We start from the raw sequence: 21746 nt of genomic DNA, 5'->3' as shown, positions 1-21746 counted from the left end.
AATTAACAGCGCGCAGTCTGACTGGGTGAACGCACTTTCAAACAAAACCGGTCACTTTGAGTTGCGGGAACTTCAGCTGTTGTGTGAAAATTCACCTTTTCCGATTGTGCCGTTTTATACTTCGCATTGTATAATGTGAAATGAGAATTAATCGTACCAGTGTAGGGTGTGTTTTGCATCATTCGAGACATCTAATGATAGATAATCAATCAACCAGGAAGAACCGTGATGCCGTCGGCTAGTGTTTGATATGGGTAAGTGAACGTGTCCAAAAAGCTGGTTGTTTTCAATGCCATTCTTTTTCGGCTCGGCTTCTAACTCATCTCGTTACTGATTTGCTGTTCTTTTATTTCGCGTGACTGTTAATTCGCAGGTTAAATGTGCTAAACTGGACACCGGTCATGGCTACCACGATCTTGCTGCCTGCTACATGCTACCTCAATTTCCAATGCAAAATCAAAGACTACCATGGTTTGTAGTAGGCCACAGTCGTGGAGTTTCTGCTCGTTACCTTTCCGCAATTTGATCTGCAGCTAGCAAAGGCAATTGTAATACCGGAAAGCTGCTAACTTGTTATGTGTTATCGATACATTATTTTCAAAACAATTGCAAAGAGTTGGATGTAGCATACCAGTACAATATGAACTCATGATTAACCGTTAATGCATGAATAAAGCTTTTCAGAACGTCATTTACTAGACGTGATCATAGTCAACACTGCTTAGAGATGCTTACAAGCACATCATTCAAACGGTTCGAAATGAAAAAAACCATCACCGCCGACTCCAAAGCACAGTGCCTGAATGCAAGGTAACAAATCTCAACGCAATGCAGGAATCTGTCACAACCTGGCATCAACAGCGGCAGACATTAAATTGAAAGAGGAACAGCATGAAACCAAAGAGCTGACAAAGAAAATATAGGAATTTGGAAGATAAAATCACCGTATAAAATGCTCGTTTAAGAGCAACCAGAAACAAATGCGAAATGGACGTTGGCTGAGAAAAATATGAAAAGATTAAAGATGAATAACTGCCCGGTCCTTGAGGCAGTTACAGATGCAGGGAAAATTACAGAACTTGAACAACGATTAGATATAGCAGATGAAATGCGCCATATCCACCATTTACTCGCCGCTGTTCGTCGCACAGGTACGTCTTACTTTCTTATTTTACCGGCTTTTATTTTAATTTTTTGTGCAAATATTGTTCGGTAGCGCTAACTATCCGGCTACATAACGGTCATACGTACGTAGCGAACCGTTCGCCCCAACTTATTTATTCAGCTGTTTGGTCCATAGTTATTCCTCTAGCGTAGGGTAGAAAGTAGGATTTTATACTCTTTGCATTATGTGTGCACGTTTGTGAAGGGAGTGGAGTTTCTTTACACTGCCAATTAAATCCATCTTCAATCTGTTTCGATCCACGATTTTCCAGCACACCTCACCGCGGCGACGGCTTAGCTAGCGTAACAGAAGCAAATAGTATTAATTACGTGACGCGTGGTATCGCCACACAACCCTGGTGTAATCATCCGAATTTGTGGCACAAACAACTGCCATCCAAACAAGTGCAAACAGGCAGATCTGCTAATTAGCTTTGCCACAAAATCGGAACCGGCAGAATATTTCGGCAGGGTTTGAGAAATTTTGGGAAAATCTTTTCAAGTAGCGTTTCACTGTATTGCAAAAAACTGTTCTTACCCATATTTGAACTGGTTCGAACATCGGTAAGAATCCGACATAAAAAAAAACAGTTGAATGAACATATTCCACTAGCAAATACTAGTTAATAACAACCTTCCAGCTACTGTTTTGTTTAACGCATTTATCTTGTCCGTGATCCAACTATACACAGCGTTTGTTTTATTCGTTTCATTTAACATCTCGACATTTTTTATTTTACCTTTCAGCAGCCCCTCCCCAGGAGCTCATCTCATACGTTTCCCCCTATAGAGCGCTTCTCTCCTAGTTTTTTTCTATTGTTCCACGCTTGCTACTTAGAATTAATCTACCATAATGCAACAAACGAAAGAATTTGCACCCGGGGAGGGGAGGGAGGGGAGTGGGTTGTCCTGGGTGAGGGGGTAAAATACAACATCATGTAAAACTAATAACTTTCGCGCGGTCGTATTTCAATTTTTAAATATTCGTAGCTTACATTTGCAAAATTAACAAATAGCCTATCGCTGGTCCTAAATGGATACCCTCAAAGGAAAAAAAAACAAACACAATCTACATGCAAAACAATTAAACAAAAAAAAATGCATAGACAAACACACAAAGAAAACAAATGCTAAGGAATGCCAAAGTCACACCATCCACCGTCATACGCACGGAGGCTAATTAGTGGATTATGATTTGATTATTAATCTTCGCACACTCATTGCGAACAACAAAATCCATAAACAAAAAAAAACTACCCCGACGAATTCTGGCAGATCTTTAAATCCCGTGTCTGTTACATTACGTTTGCCCTATTGCCTTTATTTCGTCCCCTTTCTAACTTACCCCTAATCCACCTTTATCCACTGTGGGAAACCTTCGGGGAGGTGTTTTCTTTTGCTGCATTTAAAACCTAATTTTCACCTTGCCCTGCGCGTTTACGCACCCTCCATTTAATCTATCCTCCGTTTTAAAGATCAGGTATGCCAACACCAGGCGAACAGTAATATGTTTTTAAAAAAATATACGAAATCGCAAAGAAAAAGGAACAGGATGAACATTAAATAGCCTGTTTTTGAATTTTGATATTTAATCGCTGCGATTTCACAGCTTGATTCGTGTGTGTTTTAGCGTTATGTACAGACAGATAATCTTCTGTGTGAGTTTCGCCTGTAGTGATGATTCCATTCTGCACGATTGAAGATGGTCTTAAATTGAACATATAAGTATTAATACATCGATTTTGTCTTTCGGTATGTTTTTGCCTTTAACAACAAAGCGCAAAGCATACTTATCCTCTGTTAAACAAAATGCCTTAGATTCGTTAAACGCAGCAACTGGTGTAATAATTAAAACTAAAACCTATGCATGCATGCAAATATCAGCAATTCAACAAAATCACGATCTGTTCACGCATCTGAGAGGCTTTCCTGGTTTCTTTTGTGACATACCTGTGGGCCTTTTTTTGTTTTGTTTTGTGGATCTACCAATTCTACAACTTTCAGTTTTGTTGACGCTCACTACAATAGTTATATAACATATACTTTCTGCTTGTTTTGTCTTTACTACCTTGTATGGAGGATTTCTGGATAGGGCTGGTTTCAAGGTAGTGGAATGGAGGAAGGAGGAGGAGTAAGTGTTTATATCTCAATAGCAACAATAAGTATGCGAATCTACTTACTGGTTTTGTTTCCTTTCCCTTATCTCTGCTCCTGAACAGCAAAAGAATTGCCGTTCCAAATATGTGTGGAGTGTTTGTGTATATATAGCTATGCTTCGGTATCCTTTCTGACTGCTTTTTGTTGCTGACATTCTTAACGCAGCGTGATTACATTTTCACCTAACGCTATTCTGCGCAACGGAAAGTATTCTATTATTTTTCCTATATGTATACGAGCACATATATGTATATAGCTTTGTTATTACAGATTATGTGTATTATATACATATGCAGCTAGATATCCATTTGCCAAACCCATATCTAATACATACATACGTATATAAGCGGTATGCGGTATAACATGTTTGCTGTGTGTTGCATGTGAATATATAACACGCGGATGTGGTGTGATCCCTTTGCCCCTTGAGCGTTGGCCACATCCAGCACGCATGCGTGTTGGTTATATTCAAATAATATGTGTCTATTCGCGATCCTAGTTCGGATCTCTCAACTTCTTCCTTTTAACTATACCTATAACACTATTCTACCACCCTTTCAGGATACTTTGCCGCTTAATATAGGTGCCTTTCGCCCTGTTTACTCTGTTTTCGCACAAGTGTGTGTTTGTATGTGTGGTTAATCTGTGTGTTTTGTGTTGATTTAAATGTAAAGGATCACGCACGTCCGATATCATATTCCTCACGAAAACTAAAGTACAGCTTGCAGCGCGTCTTGTAGATATATAGCGCGGCGTTTTCGGGTATGCTTGGGTTTTTCGTTTATAGCCGCAGGTTTTCAACGCTTAATGATGATGATGAGGATGATGATGTGGTGACGTTTCTTACCAGAAATAAAGCGGACTTGTCTTGCGCTGACCGCACCAACGGACAGGCTTAAAACTGTACCCAGTTGGCGTTCGTTTTGCTCGGTGTTGCTGCGGCTGCGTCAGCCGTTGTGCTTTGCACCCTAAAATGGTACATATGATGATAAAACAACATGTATCTCTTTGTGTGGGAGTGAGGGTGTTTGGTGTGATAAAACAACAAACGAACGAACACTGATGCATTACAGTTGTTTATCGCATTTGAAACGTACCCAGCGGAAGTAAATTCGCCCCATTCCGTCTGTCCGCCTGCTGTTGCCGCCGTGGCCGATGAGCTGGCCGGCAGCTGCTGATGGGAGGGTGAACCGGCCTGGGGTGGACTTATTTTGTTGCCACCTGGAGGTGGCGGCAGCAAACCACCCGCGCCCGTTTTTTTACCAGTTAGTCGAGACGATGCCTCCGAACCGTCCTTTTTCTATAAAGCGATCAATAACAAACGACAATTAATTGTTTTTTTTTTATGATCGTGTCTTCGTTGTCGACACTAAAATGTTGTCTTTTTTTATCAACTAATGTGGTACTTGCTATAATATTAGTTCTAATGAGTCATATTACCGCTCAGATGCGACATTAGGGGATTGATGGTAACAAACTTCGAAACCAGGTTCAGAGAAGAATCTCTGTCAAGAAGCATACTAAACTCACCGTAATCTTCATATTGATCTTAATAGTTTCGCCCTCCTTGAAGCCAAGATCGAGCTGCTGCTTCGGTTCCACTTTTTCCTTTTCGATTTTTTCCTCGTTCTTCACCCACTTGAAGTGATCCTGGAGCGCGACGTTCAGATCGAACGAGTCGGACCGATCGCCGAATCCGAGCCCTATAAAGGCGGTCCGGCCATTACCGTCCTGTATGCGCAGCACGAAATAGCGCGAGCTGTCCGACACCGCCTCGATCGCAACGCCCGGATAGCTCTCGATCGGACAGTTGGCGAACAGTGTGCCGTTGCTCTTGTCCTCCAGCTTTACGCACAGGGACCGTCCCTTGGCCACCATCCGCAGCCGCCCGGTCCAGATCGGGTCGAGCAGGTTCCAGTCGGCCGCCCGGTAGCTGCGGTTGCTCTGCCGGGGTGGTATTTTGTACACAAAAACTTCCTGCTTTACCAGCACCACACTCTCGTACTCCGGTTCGCCCATTGCAGTACGCCCCCTTTAAGTGCTTGTATTTTCCGGTGGTGATCGCTCGGTGCCTTTCACGCACTTATTACTACCGTGGTCGTTGGGGGAGTGCTAAGGATATATGGACGTGTAGCACGGGGCACCAGAATAATGTTTTTTTTTCTTCTTCCCTTTTTCGCTCTATTGTTGTTGGTCAAATGTTTTTTTTTATTCCGTGTGTCCTGTGTCCTTTTGGTCCTCCTTCTTTACTAGAACGCAACGCGTTGTTGGATTGTTATTGTTCACCCTCGCTCGGCACGATTCACATTCCGTGCGAACGGATCTCAGCAGCAAGTGTTTTTGCCAGGAGCAAAAGAAAGGCGACCCCCTTTCTGTGTGGCCTAGTTTGCGGAGTACGGCTGCGGTTGGATGTGCTTTTAAAAATAGCTTCCCGTCGTGCCGTTTTAAATGCTCGCAACCAATTTAATAATCGTACCGCGTACGGTAGGCGTTTTTCGCTCGTCTTGCTTACGATTAGATGCTTGTACCTTCACGCTGGTGTTGGCCACCGTATCCACTTTCGATCTGGTGTGCATCCGATTCTTTTTATGACGTAAGCAGCTTACCACTCTCCAGTGCAAGATGGGTTCCACTGCTCAGTTACGCTGTCAATAGTGACATGTTGTTGTTTGCTCCAGTGTGTAGGCGTGGGTTGGTGACCCAACCCGCGGGACAGGTGGAAGATCCCCATTCACACAACTGGTCAGTTTCAAACTTCACAGAAATTCGGCTTCTCAACACACTGTGCTGTGTTTTTTTTGACAGCAAATGAAAGCATCTCTGCGGACAATGCTTCCCATTGTTCTTGACAAGCTGATCACAGGTACCGTAGAGTTGTTTACTGCAGCCTTTTAGTTTACCCCTATTGTTGATACCAACCCTTTAAAAGGTATATGGACGAAAATTTCAAAATATTTTTTAAGGAAAAAATTACATAAGAATTAAGATTTTGTTAATTATTTTTGCTCTATAATTATTAGTACAAAATTAAATAAAATAATTAAATATTCCAACATATTTATTTAAGAAAACTATTATTTAAAAAAATATTATTTAAAAAAATATTATTTAAAAAAAAATTTATACAAAATTAAAATGGTTCCAGAGTCAGAATTCGAAACAGATAATAATAATAAATATATATTTATTGTATGAACAAATTTTATATTAGCGCTTGTAAACCGAGCACACTGAAACATTTGACAGGAACAGGCAGGACGGCCATTTGATCACATTTCCCTCACATCACATAGAAGCTCGTACAGCGGGCGTCGTTTTCTACTGTTGCAGTACTACGTGCGGCAGTCGGAATTTGCCCGAATCTCCGTGCAGTGAACATTAAGGCAGTGAAGTTAGCAAATTTGTTCATAATTTGTTCTAAGCGATGGGAAACGTTTCATTACCTGAATTAAGATCGAACATTTGCATTACCCTGTAAGCTGTTCTAGCGTTACGCAGCTGTATTGTCGAATAGACGCGTCGAAGTCGTGTACTGTACCGGTGTGTTTGGTGATGAAATCAGTTTTTAAGTGATCGTTTCCTCTCAATCTACCATCAAATATTCCTTAGATCCTGAGGCATCCGTGTTAAGCAAACATTTACAGCAAAAACAATGTCGCTCGCCTATTCCCAGCAGGTAAGTTGACCGTATGCCAGCGCGAATATATTGATTGAAGATTGCTGATGCGAAACTGTACTTCCGGCTGTATTTCTATTCCTTGCAACTAACAGTCACAGCAAGCGTCGAATCCGGGTGGTGGACGTGGCGGTAATCCACCAAATCGTGGTCAGGGACCGCCCCCGAGCTCCATGCATATACAGAAGATATTGGATGAAAATGCGGGCCTAATACAGACGATACAGGAGTTTCAGTTTGCTGGCAAATCGAGCGAAAGCATGTCGTACCAGGTGGCACTGCACCGAAACCTCGTCTATTTGGCGAATCTGGCCGATCCGCAGCAGAACGTGTCGTCGTTACTACCGGTAAGCGTTACGATTGCATTACCAAAGTTACCAAATAACGCTATAATTTGCTGAATGTTTAACAGCCACCCCAAATGCTGCATGCGATTCAGCAACAACAGCAACAACAACAGCAGCAGCAACAACAACAGCAACAGCAACAACAACAACCTCCACCGCCAACACACGATGGCAGCATGATGGGCCAGGGTCCTGTTCAGCCGGGAATGCCGGGCTATCCGCAACCCGGCCAAGCGCCACCGGGTGTTGGAATGGGTGGTCAACAACCGCAGCAGCAGCAGCAGCAGCAAGGTCAGCCGCACGCGAGCAACGGTGTGGTGCCGACGGGGCAGCAGCACAACCCACACGCACCACCGAATCCGTCCGCCGGTGGTATGCAGCAGCCAGGCCAGCAGGCCGGTGTACCGGGTAACGTTGGACCCGGTCACGGGCAGAACGCGGTCTCGCAGGTTCCAAATCAACCAGGACAAAACGTGGTGATGGGTGGTCCGGTTGGCGGTAATCAGCAAGGTGGATACCGCGCGCCTGGTACTAGTGGACCGATGCCACCAACATCGAACGCACCTGTGGTCGGTGGCCAGCAACAGCAGCAGCAGGGTCTCGTGAACCAGCAAAATGCTGGTCCGGGTGGAGCGATCCGTGCGCCGGGCATTCCCGGTCCGGGTGGACAACAACAGCAACCGGCCAGCCAGCCATTGCCACCCCAAACGTCGGGTTATCAGCAGCGTGCTTCGTACAATGTGCAGCACTCACATTATCCGGGATATCCGCCACCAAATCAAGCACCGTACGGTGCCCAGACCGGATATTCTCCGTACGGTGGTCCACCGAACCAGGTGCAGGGTTACGGACCGCCCCAGGCAGGCACCCCGCAGGGCTACCACCATGCGGGTGTACCACCGGCCGGTTCGACCGGTGGTCAAGTGCCACCGGTGCAGGGTTCACCGTATCCGGGTGCCGCCGCAGGACAACATCCTGGTGCGGGTGGAGCTGGTGCTGCGGGTAGTGGCGCTGGACCGGGTGCGTATCAGCAGGGCATACCGCCCGGTGCCCCGAATGCCCAACCACACGTAGGCTACGGTCCGCCTGGACAACCACCGGTCCAGTATCCGCCCCAGGGTGGACCTGGTGGACCTCCGCCGCCGCACGGTTATCCCGGTTATCCGGGGGCCGGTGCCGGCGCGGGAGCCGCTTCCGCTGCCGGTCCAAATGGACCGTACGGTCAACCGGCCGGTCCCGGTCAGCAGGGTCATCCACCACAAGGTCAGGTAGGCGGCTATCCCGCCCAGTCTCCTGGCTATCCGATGCCACAACAACCCCAATACCCGACGGGTTACCCCGGAACCGGCCCACCGAATACGGCCGGACCTATTCCGACCAGCGTTGGTGGAGGGGCCGGTCAGGCGGTTGCGGCGGGTGCTGGTGGTGCAGTCGCGGGACAACCATCCGCATATCCGGGTCCGCAACAGCAGCAGCAACCCGCACAGACAGCAGTTACCGCCGGCGGTCCAGGTGTACCGTCGTCCGCCATACCGGCAACCACTACCTCCTCCTACCCGACGGCCAACCCGGGTGGTGTGTCGGTTGGTGCCGGCTCAATGCCCCCCGGCGGTTCGTACAACACACAGCCACCCAACGCGCAGCAGCAGCAGCAACAACAGCACGGTCAACCACCGGTTTCAAGCTATCAACAGCAACAGCAACCGGCAGGAGCCGTTGTTCCTGGACAGCAGCAGCAGCAACAGCAGCAAGGTGCCCCGGGACCAGCGGGACCGGGTGTCTACCCACCCCATCCACCCTACCACCAGCAGTCGTATGCACCGTTGCCCGTCCCACAGGGCCAGTATCCTCCCGCCCAAACTGGCTATCCGCAGTATCCGCAGCGTCCACCGAACACCCAGATGCCGCCACCCGGTCCGCAGGGTCCACCACCGCAAGGTGCCTATGGATACTACGGTCAGCCACCTCAGTAAAGTAGGAAAAGCTTCGAAGTTTTATTTCCTCTCCTTCCTATATATCTCTCTCTATCAGTTATTAACCGTGTTGACGATTTCTGATTAATCAGAACGATTCAACTACATTTGTATAAAAGTAAAAATGTAACATAGAAGTGTGTCTGTGTGCTCTGCGTCTGGGTTACAAGACGTGATTTCGAATCGCACTTGAACAGACGTTGAAAACCCTTTACTACATCCATATTCGCTTTCAGATAATTCTATACTGCAAGACACGACCCTACTCGTTTGCAACTCGTTTTATGTTGCAGTTTGTGAAGAAGGTTTTTACAATTAGTTTTAGATAGTTTTAGTTCCCGGCATAGGAACCTTTCATACTTATCATTAACCCGTCTGCAGTTTGCAATTACAATCGTGAAGTTAAGGTGGATTCGGGCATACGGATATTGTATACAGTCATTTCCCGAGTTACGCGGCACTCGTGTTACGCGAATCTCAAAATTATGACAGTTCGTGTAATTTTGTACGTGGAATTGATTTTTTTTTATTTGTTAAATTTCAATTTTTTCAAGAAACACGCGACTTTTTTGTATTTTAAACTTAATTTTTGGAAAAAAATTTGCTCTAACTGTCGAAATGAAGGTAAAAATATCAATTATCAATGTGCTTCGTAACGTGATGATGACAGTTTGTGAAATTTTGTATGTTTAAATACACATACAAAATTTCACACACTGTCAACATTTCATAATTCTCTCGTACAACATTTCATCGAATCGTGCAACTCGCGAAATGACTGTATTTAATATAAAAGACGAACGAAGATTGTAATATAGCTCGTTAGTAAGTAAACGTTGGAGAGAGTTTCCATCTAAACAGCATCGGTTCCGTTTGCACAAAAAAAAAACAGTGCATAAATTATACGACAACTACATAAGAACGGCAGCGAATGAGCTTAGGCTGATTGTTTCTAAATAATATGAGTGCTGTAGTGCTAGACAATCCCGGCTAACGCGACAACACGAAAAACAAATCCCTAACAGCAGGAGTTATTAATCTTTTACAACAACAAACAACAAAATGTGTTGCTTTAGGAATTCATTTTGTTTTTTGACGGTAAAGGCTACATTAATAACACTCCATACAAACATTTTAATCGAGGACAACAATACGCACAAGGGACATACATGCACACAGCGACACATAAAGCTGTTAGGCACGGACCTTGAGGGATAATACGACAACACTATCCTAGTGTATCCTAGTGTGAGTGTAAACAAATCACAATCCAGATATTACTAATCGGTGATCGGATTGATTGTACGTGTGCTTATAATTGTATGCATAATTGCAACGCAAAATGGGACGAGGAAGATGACATCCTAAAGCAGAAATGCAATCCCATTACTAACTAAACTAACGATAACAGTTTCGTCTCAAGGTAGCTTGTGGATGAGTATTTTGGTTGCCAAATCGAATGGACTTTATATTTGCTTTGCCTTTAGTTCGCAATAAGAAGCATTGAAGCAGTATCTCATATATTGTTCAATGACAAAAAAAAAATATGTAAAATGGAAACAAAAAATACAGTTTTCCCGAAATAACCCGAAAACAAACCCGGAGGAAACAAACGGATGATTAGGAAAAAAAAGTTGTGTATTATTTTAACATAAAACCAATAAATCAACCGGCTTGAGGTTATGTACATAGGGTTAAAACCGATTTGAACTTGATTGTGTTTAAACTATCCTCGAATTTTACGTTGCGGTATTGTAACCGTACAACAGTACCAAGGTACGCATCGAATTTGGTTGTTCGGATATCATCAAAGTGTTATTCAGTGTAGGAACTAATAATCGAACGATGGGAATCGATTGTTAGGCACCGCTTGCACAGTATACAGGAATATATTACTCTATATTGGTATTTTATAAATAGCTAAAATGGTTTCCCTTTTACTAGAATTGTTTTTTGGTCCTTTTCGAGTGCTCTTTTTCCTTTTCTTTGTTTCCTTCTGTTTTTCCGCCATTGCCACCTTCTAAACGATGCGCTAGACGACGACATGCAGTAAAGAACTCCCCCAGAAATGTCCCCCGCAGGTCAGATATTTTTGTTTCTGTTTTGTTCGCCACTTTGAGCGAATGAACATTACTGTTTATAATAGGACGATGGGCAGGTGTGTGAGCACTACTATTTAGAAGTTATGGGAGTTCCGTTCCGTTTTACACGTTCGTCGGTGCATCCATCGCGCAGACGATCGTCTTCATGACGGCGGCTGCTGCTAGCGAGGCGTAGTTTTGCCATTTGCGTGACGTGGTGCCGTCCTTGTAGTCGGCAATACCCTTCACCAGTATGAAGCTATCCCGACAGTTGCCGACCACGCTGTCCAGCACCGAGTTCATCTCGCTGTCCGTCGCTAGCAGATGGTACGTCTGGGCGTACTCGGTTCGGGCACTGTCGGACCGTACCAGATCGTACCCGGATCCGATCGGACCGGCGTGCAGACGCGTCTGGTGCGGTACTGGACCACCGGCCGCGTCCGCTTCATCCCCTTCCCCATCCGTCTGGGCGATCGGGTGTGCCACCTCGATCACGTTCTTGTTGCCGATGTTCATGTACAGCTTGTCCGTGTTCGGTGCCGGACGGGCGAAGTCATGTTCCGCGTGACCGCCCCGTCCACTGAGCTGTTGTAGCCCCTCCTGTACGTACTGCAGCCACGGCTTCTTGCCGTCATCGTTCTGCACGATCGTGCGTGCGATCACCTGCAGCCCGTCGTCGGTCGGATAGTAGCGCTTAACCTCCGTCTGGCCGCTGCTGTACACGTAGCAGTACGGTTTCTGGGGATTGCCGTTGGTTGGGTTCGGTTCCGGGAAGGCGGATGCGATGACGACATCACCGAGCCGTACGTGCCGCCGGTAGTCGGTGTAGTGCGGGATACCGCCCGCAACGCCGACTATGAAGACGTAATCCACCTTCTGGAAGGTGCCGAGTAGACGGGTCGTGGTATTGCCGGCCGCTGTCATCGCTTCTCGCGTGCTGCCAACCGACGGCAGTTTGGTACTAACGATCCGATGCGCCCCAATATTGCCGAGCGTATATACGTTCGACTCACCTGATCGGGAGGAGAAGAGATAGAGGTTAGTTCGTTGCCACTATGGATGTATCGTGTATCTCGGACTATACAAGAAGCTGTTGATTGATCACCTTCACCCCTAACACACGAAGCAATCATTACAGTCCATCCAACAAGAACACATTGTAAGACATTCCGGCCGGTGACCTGTTGTGACTTGCTGTACCAACCTCAATTTAGTATTTTGTGCAGTGAGTACACTAGCACTAGATATCCCACGAATTACTGGCGGATATACGGATATATAAATTGTTTCATTTGACTACTTAAAGGGCCGTAGTTCGTGTTTGTGGAAGACACCATAGAGATGTAAAACGCAACTTAACCTCAATAGACAGAAATTCCCGATACCCGATGGCAATGATAGACATAACAATAATCAACATCTGAAACATTTATCTGATGTAGTGGGTGAATGTAATGTGCAATGTGTGTGTGTGTTTAAAGATAGCCAACCACCAATCAACGAAAACCAAAACACACACACGCCAGAAAAGAAGCTTTGTATCGCAGGGTGACGTTCTAGGGTGAGTGCGAAAATTTCACGAATGACAATGCAGTATGGCGGACAGGTGCGCTACAAAAAAACAAATGCAAAACGGGTTGCGTATCTGTGCAGCTCCATCATCTCCGCACATACGAGCTGTGTAGTACGTCCAGATGGGAATGTCTTACCGAACCGATTCTTTCTTCTGTGTTTGTGTCGTTCCGCATCGTTAGTAGGCTTATCGGAGGAAGTTCCTGATATTGGAAGAAAAGTTAGCAAAATGGAGTCACGAAGAATGTGAGGAACGAGAGATTGGCGTTTTGTTTTTGTGTAGTGTACGGCTATTCGGAACATGCACGCAAAAGGAATAAAAACCTGAGAGTAGCGGAGTAGGTGTCGAAATGACGCAAAACCCTGAGTGCTTACAACCTATATAGAGATATTGTATTCTACTGCTTGTAGAATATTGGCATGCAATGCAAGAATTTGTTATCTTGCCCGTGCCGACCACCATGTACGCGTCACCGAACTGTTCTGCTTACCGACGGTGGTGTAGCGCACGAACGTTTCCTTGTTTTCCAGCATGGCATCGACCGCCAGCTTTTCGCAGTACTGCGCAGTAATGATGGCAATCGTTGGCTGCTTGTTCGACGCGATCGTCGGCATTTGCTTGACGATTTTGATGGCCTGGTCGTCATGGTGAATGCGGGTGAACGCGTTGTATTCCATCGATTTAATGAGACCACGCTCCTTCAGCACCAGCATTATGGCAAGCACTTCCTCCTCTTCCCATCCGTAGTCCCTACGGTCGTGAAAGAGAGCGTTTAAGTATGATAATGGCAAAGAGAGGGGTTTGTAAAATAAAGTTGCTATTCGTACTTGGCTAGATCTTCCGGGGCGATTGGGTTCGGGTAGGCTTGCTCGATCAGTTCAAGTATCTTCTCTGGCGTCAGTGGAACCACTTCGAACTGTTCATCCTCGAAGGACACTGCAAATAGATAGAAAGACGAACGACGGTACGTAAATATGATGAAGAATTGATCTCGGAAGACGCTAGATAACACGCGTCGTGTACAATAGTCAGTAAAAACAATCAAACAACAACGACACAATCCAACGACGGATGAGTTTGTATATGTGAGTAAGAGATAGTGTGCGAGAGCGACAGTACGAAAGCAAACACTAAAGTAGTATTTATCTAGTAGTAGTTTTATGAACATCAGTTTCATATTCTAACTCATAACTACCAGAACAGAGGAAACCAGATAGATGGAGAGTTTTTGGTTTATTTATTCATTAAATTGGGTTTTGAACTTCATGGATGCTTTGCAGCAAGAACATTTTTTTTTGCAAAGCTCATCAGATATATCTGGTCCACTACCATCGACATGTAGTAACACGCTTCTTTTTATAGCATTTTATAGCAAGTTAAAAAAAGTCATGATGCAAACTAGCAATAAATAAACTGTAAAAGTAATGTTAATTTAAACATAAAAAAGAATATTAACAAAATAACGAAACAAGCAAAAAAAACGGGACAACAGAACAATATTAATTGGCATATCTCGTTTACATTTAGCAGCCATTCATGCGACCACCCTAGAAATGAATATTAGTAGAGTTAATCTCGGGCGACATTCCGGTTCCTCTTTCGGTTTGATTGTTCGTAGAATGGTTTAGTGGCAAAAGGTAGTGGAGGGAGGGGAAAATGGGAAAAGACAAAACAAAAAATGCAGACAACAGAAACCAAAAATCAACACAAATCACTACACATTAGTGGTCGCGGTTGTACATGTCGACCCAGAGACGCTTCATTAGTGTTTCGCCGCTAACGAAAGCGCTACCTTCGCCGTCGGTTTGCTCCCCATCCTGCTGCCGTTTACGCTGGCTGACGGGCGTAACATGAATGCTGCCGTTACCGCTACCGACCCGACCATCACCACCACCATCACCGCAGTCGGGGAAATTTTTTTGATCCCGATCGTTATTGTTTGTGTCAAGCTTGTGACAGTTGCCGTAACATACGATCACGTGCCCGGGGCGCGCTGACCATGGGGGCCAAGGATGAAAAGGGGTGGGTTTATTTCGTTGAAGTTTTCGGAATGTTTTTTGTTTGGGAAGGGTTTTGGGTGTTGCAGAATTTTGAAAAAGAAATGGTAAGAATGAGAGATTCCAATCGCACGTCGCATGATAAATACTAGAGTACTATGCAGGAAGAAGTTGTGAGGTGTACGGCAGAGTGACACTACTTACAAGGTCTTGACGGTGGGGCTGACGTTTGCTCCAGTATCCGTAGCTCGATCTCAACAGCTTGTATTTCATTGTAGCCTTTCTGCAGCAGCTTCATAATTTTCTTGATAAACCCGACATAGTCTGAAGAGGGGAGGTAGGTGATCAATCAGTAAGATATCTCCGGGAACGTCCCCCAGCCATTGGAACTTACCACGCGGGAACTCCTTCGGGCTGACCAGCTCGCGGAAAAAGTCCTGCGCTACCTGTGCCTGTACGTCCTCCGACGTAAGCCATGGCCGGAACCAGAACTTTATGCGCCGGGACTCTTGCGAATGTTGACCACTGTTGGCGCTAACGAGAAACACACGAAACTCCAGGCTCAGTTGGGCTGGTTCGCGCTGTCGATTGCATTGCTCTGGATGCAGAGGAGTAGACATACGACACCGAAGGTTTAAAAATATTATTATGTTCAACTAAATTAATTAATTAAAAAATTGCAGCAGTAGAATACGCTGGACGTACCTTCAGCAGTTTTGTTTATGATAATGCCCCGATGGTCGCCACCGGCCACATGCGTCCGTTCGCCAACAGACTGTATTAGCTTCCGCTCGATCAGCAGCACCGTGGATGTGTTTGTCTTGCCGAGCGGAGTCATCACGACCTGCTCCTCGGCTGGCGTTTGGGAAGGAACTGGTGCCACGCCCGGCTCATTACTGTTCTGCTGCACCTTCAACGATTGCTGGGGACGGTCCGGTTTTGGCGGTGTCGGTGGCGGTGGCGGACGCTCCATCCGCTTCACTGTCGGGGACAGCATTATGTCGTACGCGGGCTCCTTAAAGTGTTAGCCTGCCTGAAGTTTTGTCTATACGCCAACACCGTGCTGGAGCGGGCAAGGATTCTACAAGAAAAAAAAATAGAAACAAACATCAACAACATTCGTCCATTGATCCACAAAAGGTAACCTTGCTTTTCGTGACCTGGTGCCGGAGAGGGGGGCTGGTGATTTTGTGCTTTGTACCACATTTTTAGCCCAACCAAATCGTAAATCTAAAACCAAACGAGGGTTCTAGTGAAATTTCGCTACGTAGAACCGAAATGCCCGAGGAAAACCACGCGAATGCCACGCGATGGTGAGCCCGCACCCGGTTTATGTGTCCCTGTCACGAACAGTCCAATCCTGGTTCCAATTTTACGACCCATGACTATCGCATTCGAACTATCGCTACCAGATCATTATCGGATCGGGATACCCCGTCGGGGGTCCTGTGACGAGCAGGAAGCGGGAGGAAAATAGTTGCAACTTTGGAATGGAATAAATTATCCAAAGTTTGACGTGCGCTATGTCTTAATATTCGTGACCCTGGCACGGTAACCACGGTCGATACTAGACAGCACATTGTTGGAATATGGCCGGTGATGAATTCTAGTGGAATTCCAACTCAAAACCGCGTTGCTGCTGGTCAAGAGTTTTGTTTTATAAGTACACCTACGCTCGACCGGGCGAATTCACTCTAGTCACACCGACGGCGAGATTTTCCATCAGGTTTTGCCGTCGCCGTATGCAGTAAAAACCATCGCCCACCGAATATCTTCGGGTATTCTTGCTTCCCAGCGTGGGTGCGCTCTACACGACCTACCAGGGCGAAGACGTCCGTCGTAGACGATACAATTTCAATGTTTATTTTGTTTGTTTGATTATCTGTGGAAAGGTCTGTTTGAGAACGAGGGGAAGTGGAGATCTTATTAACTTGGAAGCGCTCGCCACCGGAAACCAGTAGCCGTTTGGGGGCTGAGAGGGAAAGTGTGCGTGCCAAAATCAATAACTCTGGTGCGGGTTGGAGTACATTTGCTCACCCAGCAGAGCAGCAGCAGCAGAGTTGATATCAGTGCTGTTCCTTATCGTATTGGGGCCCGGACGTTGACGTTGTTCTAACGATTAAATGGAGAAATTGGAGACACGTCGACTGAATAGCCGAGCTCCGGTGTGACAGATCGATTATCGATTGATAGCAATTGGAGAGGCGCTTTGATCATACTATTGCTCACATTGAAGCTCATTGGAGGTCGTGGGAATTTTGCTGGAATACGGTTGAATCAGCTCCATCCACATCTCCCGCCGGTGGTTGTGAGTCATCAGAGCTTCCTCAGCACTGCGGCTAAACTACGCAATCACGTTTAATAGGGGGACCACAATTTCCTCTGACATTTGCTGCTGTTCAACAACCTTTTTAGCTGCCGAACACTTCCTCACACGAATAACGCTATCTATGCCGTTCCGGTTTGTGGTTGTGGCCTTATGACGGAAGAACCTTATCACTGTACAACTTCCACGGCCCGCATTCTGTCACCGTCACGCTTGTGAGGTTTTTTTTAAAAAAATGTTTTTGTGGGGAAAATTCAACGATATTTAGCAAACGTTATACAACAGAAGAGCTTGCTTTTCTGGTGTTACGGCAAATAGTCATATGCACATTTAACCTTTTGTTGTGGTAAGTAAGTTTGTGGAAATGGATTACATAGTAGAGCGAGCGAAGCATCAACCATAAAGAGCCATTGTGTGCAATGGGGAGCACTACGGGACGTTGGGAATACATTGTTATGGTTTAGCCTTTTCGGCATCTCCCCCCATTCTAGCATTCCTACAGCACCAATCGCCTACATTATTTATGTACTTTACGGGGCTTAACGTTTGTGCGTTTGTTTACAAATAACAACAACGGAGTGTGACGCAATCCGTGAGAATGCAAACCAACGCGAATGCATGTGGCATAAACACTGGTGTGTGAACATAAACAGACTTGGTTGCAGAAGGAAAGCAACGCTGGTCCGGTTTTGCATCTGTCGGTCGCGTATTGAAAGGACGTCTAGAACGGCTTCTTCCGGAGGAGGCATCCAACATGAGCACGTGTTACCATCCATCACCTTTGTTTTCCAATGGAGACAATGGCGTTGTGCATGAGTGCGTCATCCGGAGTTGCACCGTCCGATTCGTCCGAGTGCTGATCATTGAAGATCTGACGCATATTACGTCGGTGCCCGATTCTCGGAAGTCGTAACCGTTTACACCACTCCGCAGGCACACGTCATCGCATTGATGAACCATTCAATCCAATATTCAAATACTGCAAGCAGCCGTGTGCAGGTTTGCGACAAGCACAAGGTAGCAAAGGTGGACGCATGCTCCGGTTGTGTAATGATTCAGCAAAGTGGTACGTTTTCTGCGAATGACATCATCTTCCCGTCCCTGACACGAGTTCACTATCGCCACCGCGCAGATACAGCACAGCGTCAACAACATCAATATATGACACATTTAGCTGCGATATGCGCGGCAAACGTGGTTTGCCAGTGGTTGTTATTCTAATGCGGTCCAGCTGCCAATATAGAGGCGCACCGCACAATCAGAACAAGGGTGATTTGAATTTAAATGTACCGGGAGCAAAACGCGAAGGCACACGGCGAACCGGACGACCTTGCCGTGCCCAGAGCAGTGTGGTGATGGTGGTCGGTTTCACTTCCGATTAATTTACGTACTTGCGCCGATTGCCTGGTTGAAGGAGAACGCTTCGCTGCCGCTCACTGCTCGGTCGACTTTTGCACTTCTGGACTACGGTTGCTGATCAATGGCGAGTTGGCTGAGGTAAACAGCATCCAATGCTAACCTGCATCAAAAGCACTCCTGCTCGTGGTTAGGTGGCCGGCAGAGCTGGTGGGAGAGTTTTCCCTCACAATGCCCACCCCAGTTAGGGGTAAGCGTAATGATTGATCCCGCGATGATGATGGTTGCAGGTTGCGGACGAGTGTGTTTAGATAATTTTCCCAGAGCCCCAGACCGACCGACCGTATCGCATTGTATCGGTTTTACGTAATAGGAAAACCGACCGTGCTCAGCAGTTAATAGGTTGCTTCAAATGAATCCCGTTCCAGCCGAGATGGAATATTAAACGAGCAGGGTGAGAGTTGATGTTGGACATGAAGCAGCGTTACAAAGAAGCGTAGATCTACTGCAGTCATTAAAAACGATGTTTTGTTTGACTCTCCAATAAAGGCACTGCTAATTCAATGAGGAATCCAGATGGAAAGCCTGCTGGAGATAATCGCTTGAGTTCAATGGGTTACTAGATCTCTGCAGTATTAGCTGGAGTTCTAGCGTTTAATGTTGCAATAGTCAAGATATTGCTAACTACAAAAGGTACTTAATAATATGAAGGTGATCTGTCTACCAATAAAACTTTTCCAGAACTACTCAATAAATTAAAAGATTACTTCAAAGTTATCAGATATGCATTTTTAGAGATGGAATTCTCAATTCTCGTACATTCTTAATATTGTTTTTTTTTAACATATTGGTTGGGTATTCGCAACATTCTAATTTCCACAACACTTTGAGCAATATCTTGAAGCATCGACCGATACAAAACCACCCCCTGATAAGGGTGTCTTCTACGTAATGGACCACTTTTATGATACGCGAACTTTTAGTAACGCTTTGTTGGACGCATTCGGTTTTTTTTTGTTCTCCAGAAAGTACACGGCAAACCTTAAAATGTACAGGTGTCATCACCGTTGGTTGTGACGCATGCCTTCGTGTGTTTGATCGTAGTCATCGTGCATGACACACCAACATGTTTCCCAGCCTGAATTGAAATGATGGTCTGCAGCCCCGGTTGATTGGTTGATCGGTTCCGGAGGCACTGGTAGCACTCTTGAGCAACTTGAGCTCTGGTAGGCTCCGTCCTGCTTGTACGACTTCACCAGTTTTCCAGCGATAACGTGCTTCCCGTTTCATTCCCTTCCTTGGTTTTATCTCTTTTGCCGTTTCGCCGGCATCTGTGTGCTTCGGAACTTATCATCCCGCAGCGACACAGCAGTTACGAAAATGTGGAGCAATAAACATTCGCAACCCAAAACCCGCGATACGGGCACGTTTCGGGGCGTGTAATCGGTGCATTCCCGGAACTCGTCCGGCGATAACCACTCCAACTACATGCCATTCTGTTCCATGCACCGTTGTACGTGGCGGTCGGTTATTCCAGCCGCGGTTATTTAAAAATGCACCCAGAATATGCGTTTGTGGGAGTTGATTGAAATTGGCCTCATCACAATGTGGAATCAGCGACAACCAGATGGTGGCGGTGGGTGCTGTGTTCCGTGCTTCGATTGCGCCAGGGAAAAGTGCACCATTTGCTCTAAAAATAAATCACCTTCACTCTTGTTTCTGGCTCACAGAGTTTGGAGAAGGAAGGAAAAAAAAAACAACGAACCACACTGAAACTCGCGGCACCCTCTGAAATGGGCAGTGAAATTGGAGAAGAACAATTCTCCCGGACCGTGTGTGTCCGATCGTTCCTGCCCCGTACACGGTCACTTACAAATGTGCCGCGTCCGAAGCAGAAGGAGCTCCGAAAAAACGAAACGGAAAGTTGCGTTTGGCTCTATTTACGATTGTAATGCGCACGTCGCTTGCATCTGTCCCTTTGCTGAGGGGTTGTGCACTTTTGTGGACTGGCGGGAGAATAAATCTGCCCAAGACCGAGGGAAAAAGAAGCCTCGCACCGTAACGCTGTTACCGTACACTTGGGCACCCTTGTCGTAAGATAAAACGCACCCCTTAACCGGCGGTGTGTTAGTGTGTGGCAGGATTAAAGTATTGATTCAATGTCACTTATCGCTTCGGGTCCGCTTTACGGGCAGATAAGCGGTGGTGCAATAGGGTAAAAAAAAACAGACGAATGCAGATTAGCCACGCATCAGTTTCGAAAGGTTACACACGGTACAGCGGCACAAATATGCAATAACTTCAACGTTTCACCAATAAACACACTAGCGCGATCGAAGGTTACGCGCGCGGCTTCTTACCGACAAAATAAAGCACCACTGAAGCACACCGGAACCGGAGACGCGTTTGTTTGTGTTTTTATTTTAAATCCACACTTGCCACTGAGTAAAGCGCGAACCGCGACTGGACGCTCCCGCGAGATTAGTTTTACCTTCCAACGAACGCACCAACTAGACTGACAGCGGCCTGCTGTGTTTTGGCTGTCGCAGCGACGGCATCGTGTTGGCTTGCTCGTACCATCTCTCTCTCTCTCATGAGCAACGGACAACATTGCGTTTCGATCGCGCATAGGCAACATAATCGAGTACGAACGCAAACGCCCCGAGTCGCGTCTAATGCAGGGGTCGGCAACCAATTGTGAGCATGCAGCTAAAATGCATTCTTTTCACAACATTAAGCGCGTAAAGGACACTTTCATTACTGTTTGCTTTCACTTATAGAACTCGCCCTTTTGAACGTGTGTTACCTTATTCCCGAAATCTATCGCACTTTTCCCGACGAGCTAATTTTTCGTCGTGTTTTATAATTTTGACGATAAATTAACGATGCTGCTATATCCCGTCTTTTGCTTATTCTTCCTTCAATTATATTATTTACCGGATCATACAGGCAGTACTCAAGATGCACCATTATAGCGGACCGCTAGATAGAAAAAGAAAGATACGCGTATGTCGAAACCTGGTGCAATATCGTTTATGTGTACAGTCACCTAGTCGACTCCTTTCTCTGCGTTTAATTTATACAACAAATCAGGCT

The 21746-nt window shown here is 46.0% G+C and overlaps 3 protein-coding genes and 1 long non-coding RNA gene across 4 annotated transcripts; 2 read left to right on the top strand and 2 right to left on the bottom strand.

Annotated features, from left to right (window-relative positions):
• Positions 1-50: 50 nt before the first annotated feature.
• LOC128307269 (uncharacterized) lies at positions 51-1523 on the top strand. Its single transcript, XR_008287615.1, has 3 exons — positions 51-254; positions 374-1151; positions 1437-1523. It is a non-coding gene; the product is annotated as an uncharacterized LOC128307269 (long non-coding RNA).
• Positions 1524-1740: 217 nt separating this feature from the next.
• LOC128306928 (NECAP-like protein CG9132) lies at positions 1741-5972 on the bottom strand. The gene is made up of 3 exons (XM_053044602.1): positions 4852-5972; positions 4419-4621; positions 1741-4289 (listed from the first exon to the last, which is right to left on the bottom strand). Exons 1-3 carry the CDS (start codon positions 5338-5340, stop codon positions 4217-4219), a joined length of 765 nt encoding a protein of 254 aa, XP_052900562.1. The 5' UTR covers positions 5341-5972; the 3' UTR covers positions 1741-4216.
• Positions 5973-6631: 659 nt separating this feature from the next.
• Positions 6632-9770, top strand: LOC128306803 (calcium-binding protein P-like). Its single transcript, XM_053044416.1, has 4 exons — positions 6632-6795; positions 6931-6997; positions 7093-7344; positions 7410-9770. Exons 2-4 carry the CDS (start codon positions 6974-6976, stop codon positions 9315-9317), a joined length of 2184 nt encoding a protein of 727 aa, XP_052900376.1. The 5' UTR covers positions 6632-6795; positions 6931-6973; the 3' UTR covers positions 9318-9770.
• A 1414-nt stretch (positions 9771-11184) lies between these two features.
• On the bottom strand, positions 11185-21149 carry LOC128306347 (uncharacterized). The gene is made up of 8 exons (XM_053043823.1): positions 21011-21149; positions 15674-16049; positions 15363-15566; positions 15173-15292; positions 13799-13907; positions 13462-13721; positions 13108-13173; positions 11185-12411 (listed from the first exon to the last, which is right to left on the bottom strand). The coding sequence occupies exons 2-8, from the start codon at positions 15963-15965 to the stop codon at positions 11522-11524; spliced, it is 1941 nt and encodes a 646-aa protein (XP_052899783.1). The 5' UTR covers positions 15966-16049; positions 21011-21149; the 3' UTR covers positions 11185-11521.
• Between the last annotated feature and the right edge of the window lie 597 nt (positions 21150-21746).

Source organism: Anopheles moucheti, chromosome X (genome assembly GCF_943734755.1).
Source record: "Anopheles moucheti chromosome X, idAnoMoucSN_F20_07, whole genome shotgun sequence".
Lineage (NCBI taxonomy): Eukaryota > Metazoa > Arthropoda > Insecta > Diptera > Culicidae > Anopheles > Anopheles moucheti.
Note: the sequence above shows the minus strand (reverse complement) of the source record. Positions and strands in the feature narration are given on the sequence as shown.

Coding starts and splice junctions, on each gene's coding strand:
- LOC128306928 (XM_053044602.1), bottom strand. CDS start 5,340: ATGGGCGAACCGGAGTACGAGAGTGTGGTGCTGGTAAAGCAGGAAGTT. Junction 4,622..4,851: donor AGATCAATATGAAGATTACG/GTGAGTTTAGTA, acceptor ATCGCTTTATAG/AAAAAGGACGGTTCGGAGGC. Junction 4,290..4,418: donor GGCGAATTTACTTCCGCTGG/GTACGTTTCAAA, acceptor GTACCATTTTAG/GGTGCAAAGCACAACGGCTG.
- LOC128306803 (XM_053044416.1), top strand. CDS start 6,974: ATGTCGCTCGCCTATTCCCAGCAG. Junction 6,998..7,092: donor CGCTCGCCTATTCCCAGCAG/GTAAGTTGACCG, acceptor TGCAACTAACAG/TCACAGCAAGCGTCGAATCC. Junction 7,345..7,409: donor ACGTGTCGTCGTTACTACCG/GTAAGCGTTACG, acceptor AATGTTTAACAG/CCACCCCAAATGCTGCATGC.
- LOC128306347 (XM_053043823.1), bottom strand. CDS start 15,965: ATGCTGTCCCCGACAGTGAAGCGGATGGAGCGTCCGCCACCGCCACCG. Junction 13,722..13,798: donor GCCCCGGAAGATCTAGCCAA/GTACGAATAGCA, acceptor TCACGACCGTAG/GGACTACGGATGGGAAGAGG. Junction 12,412..13,107: donor CAGAAGAAAGAATCGGTTCG/GTAAGACATTCC, acceptor CCTCCCGATCAG/GTGAGTCGAACGTATATACG.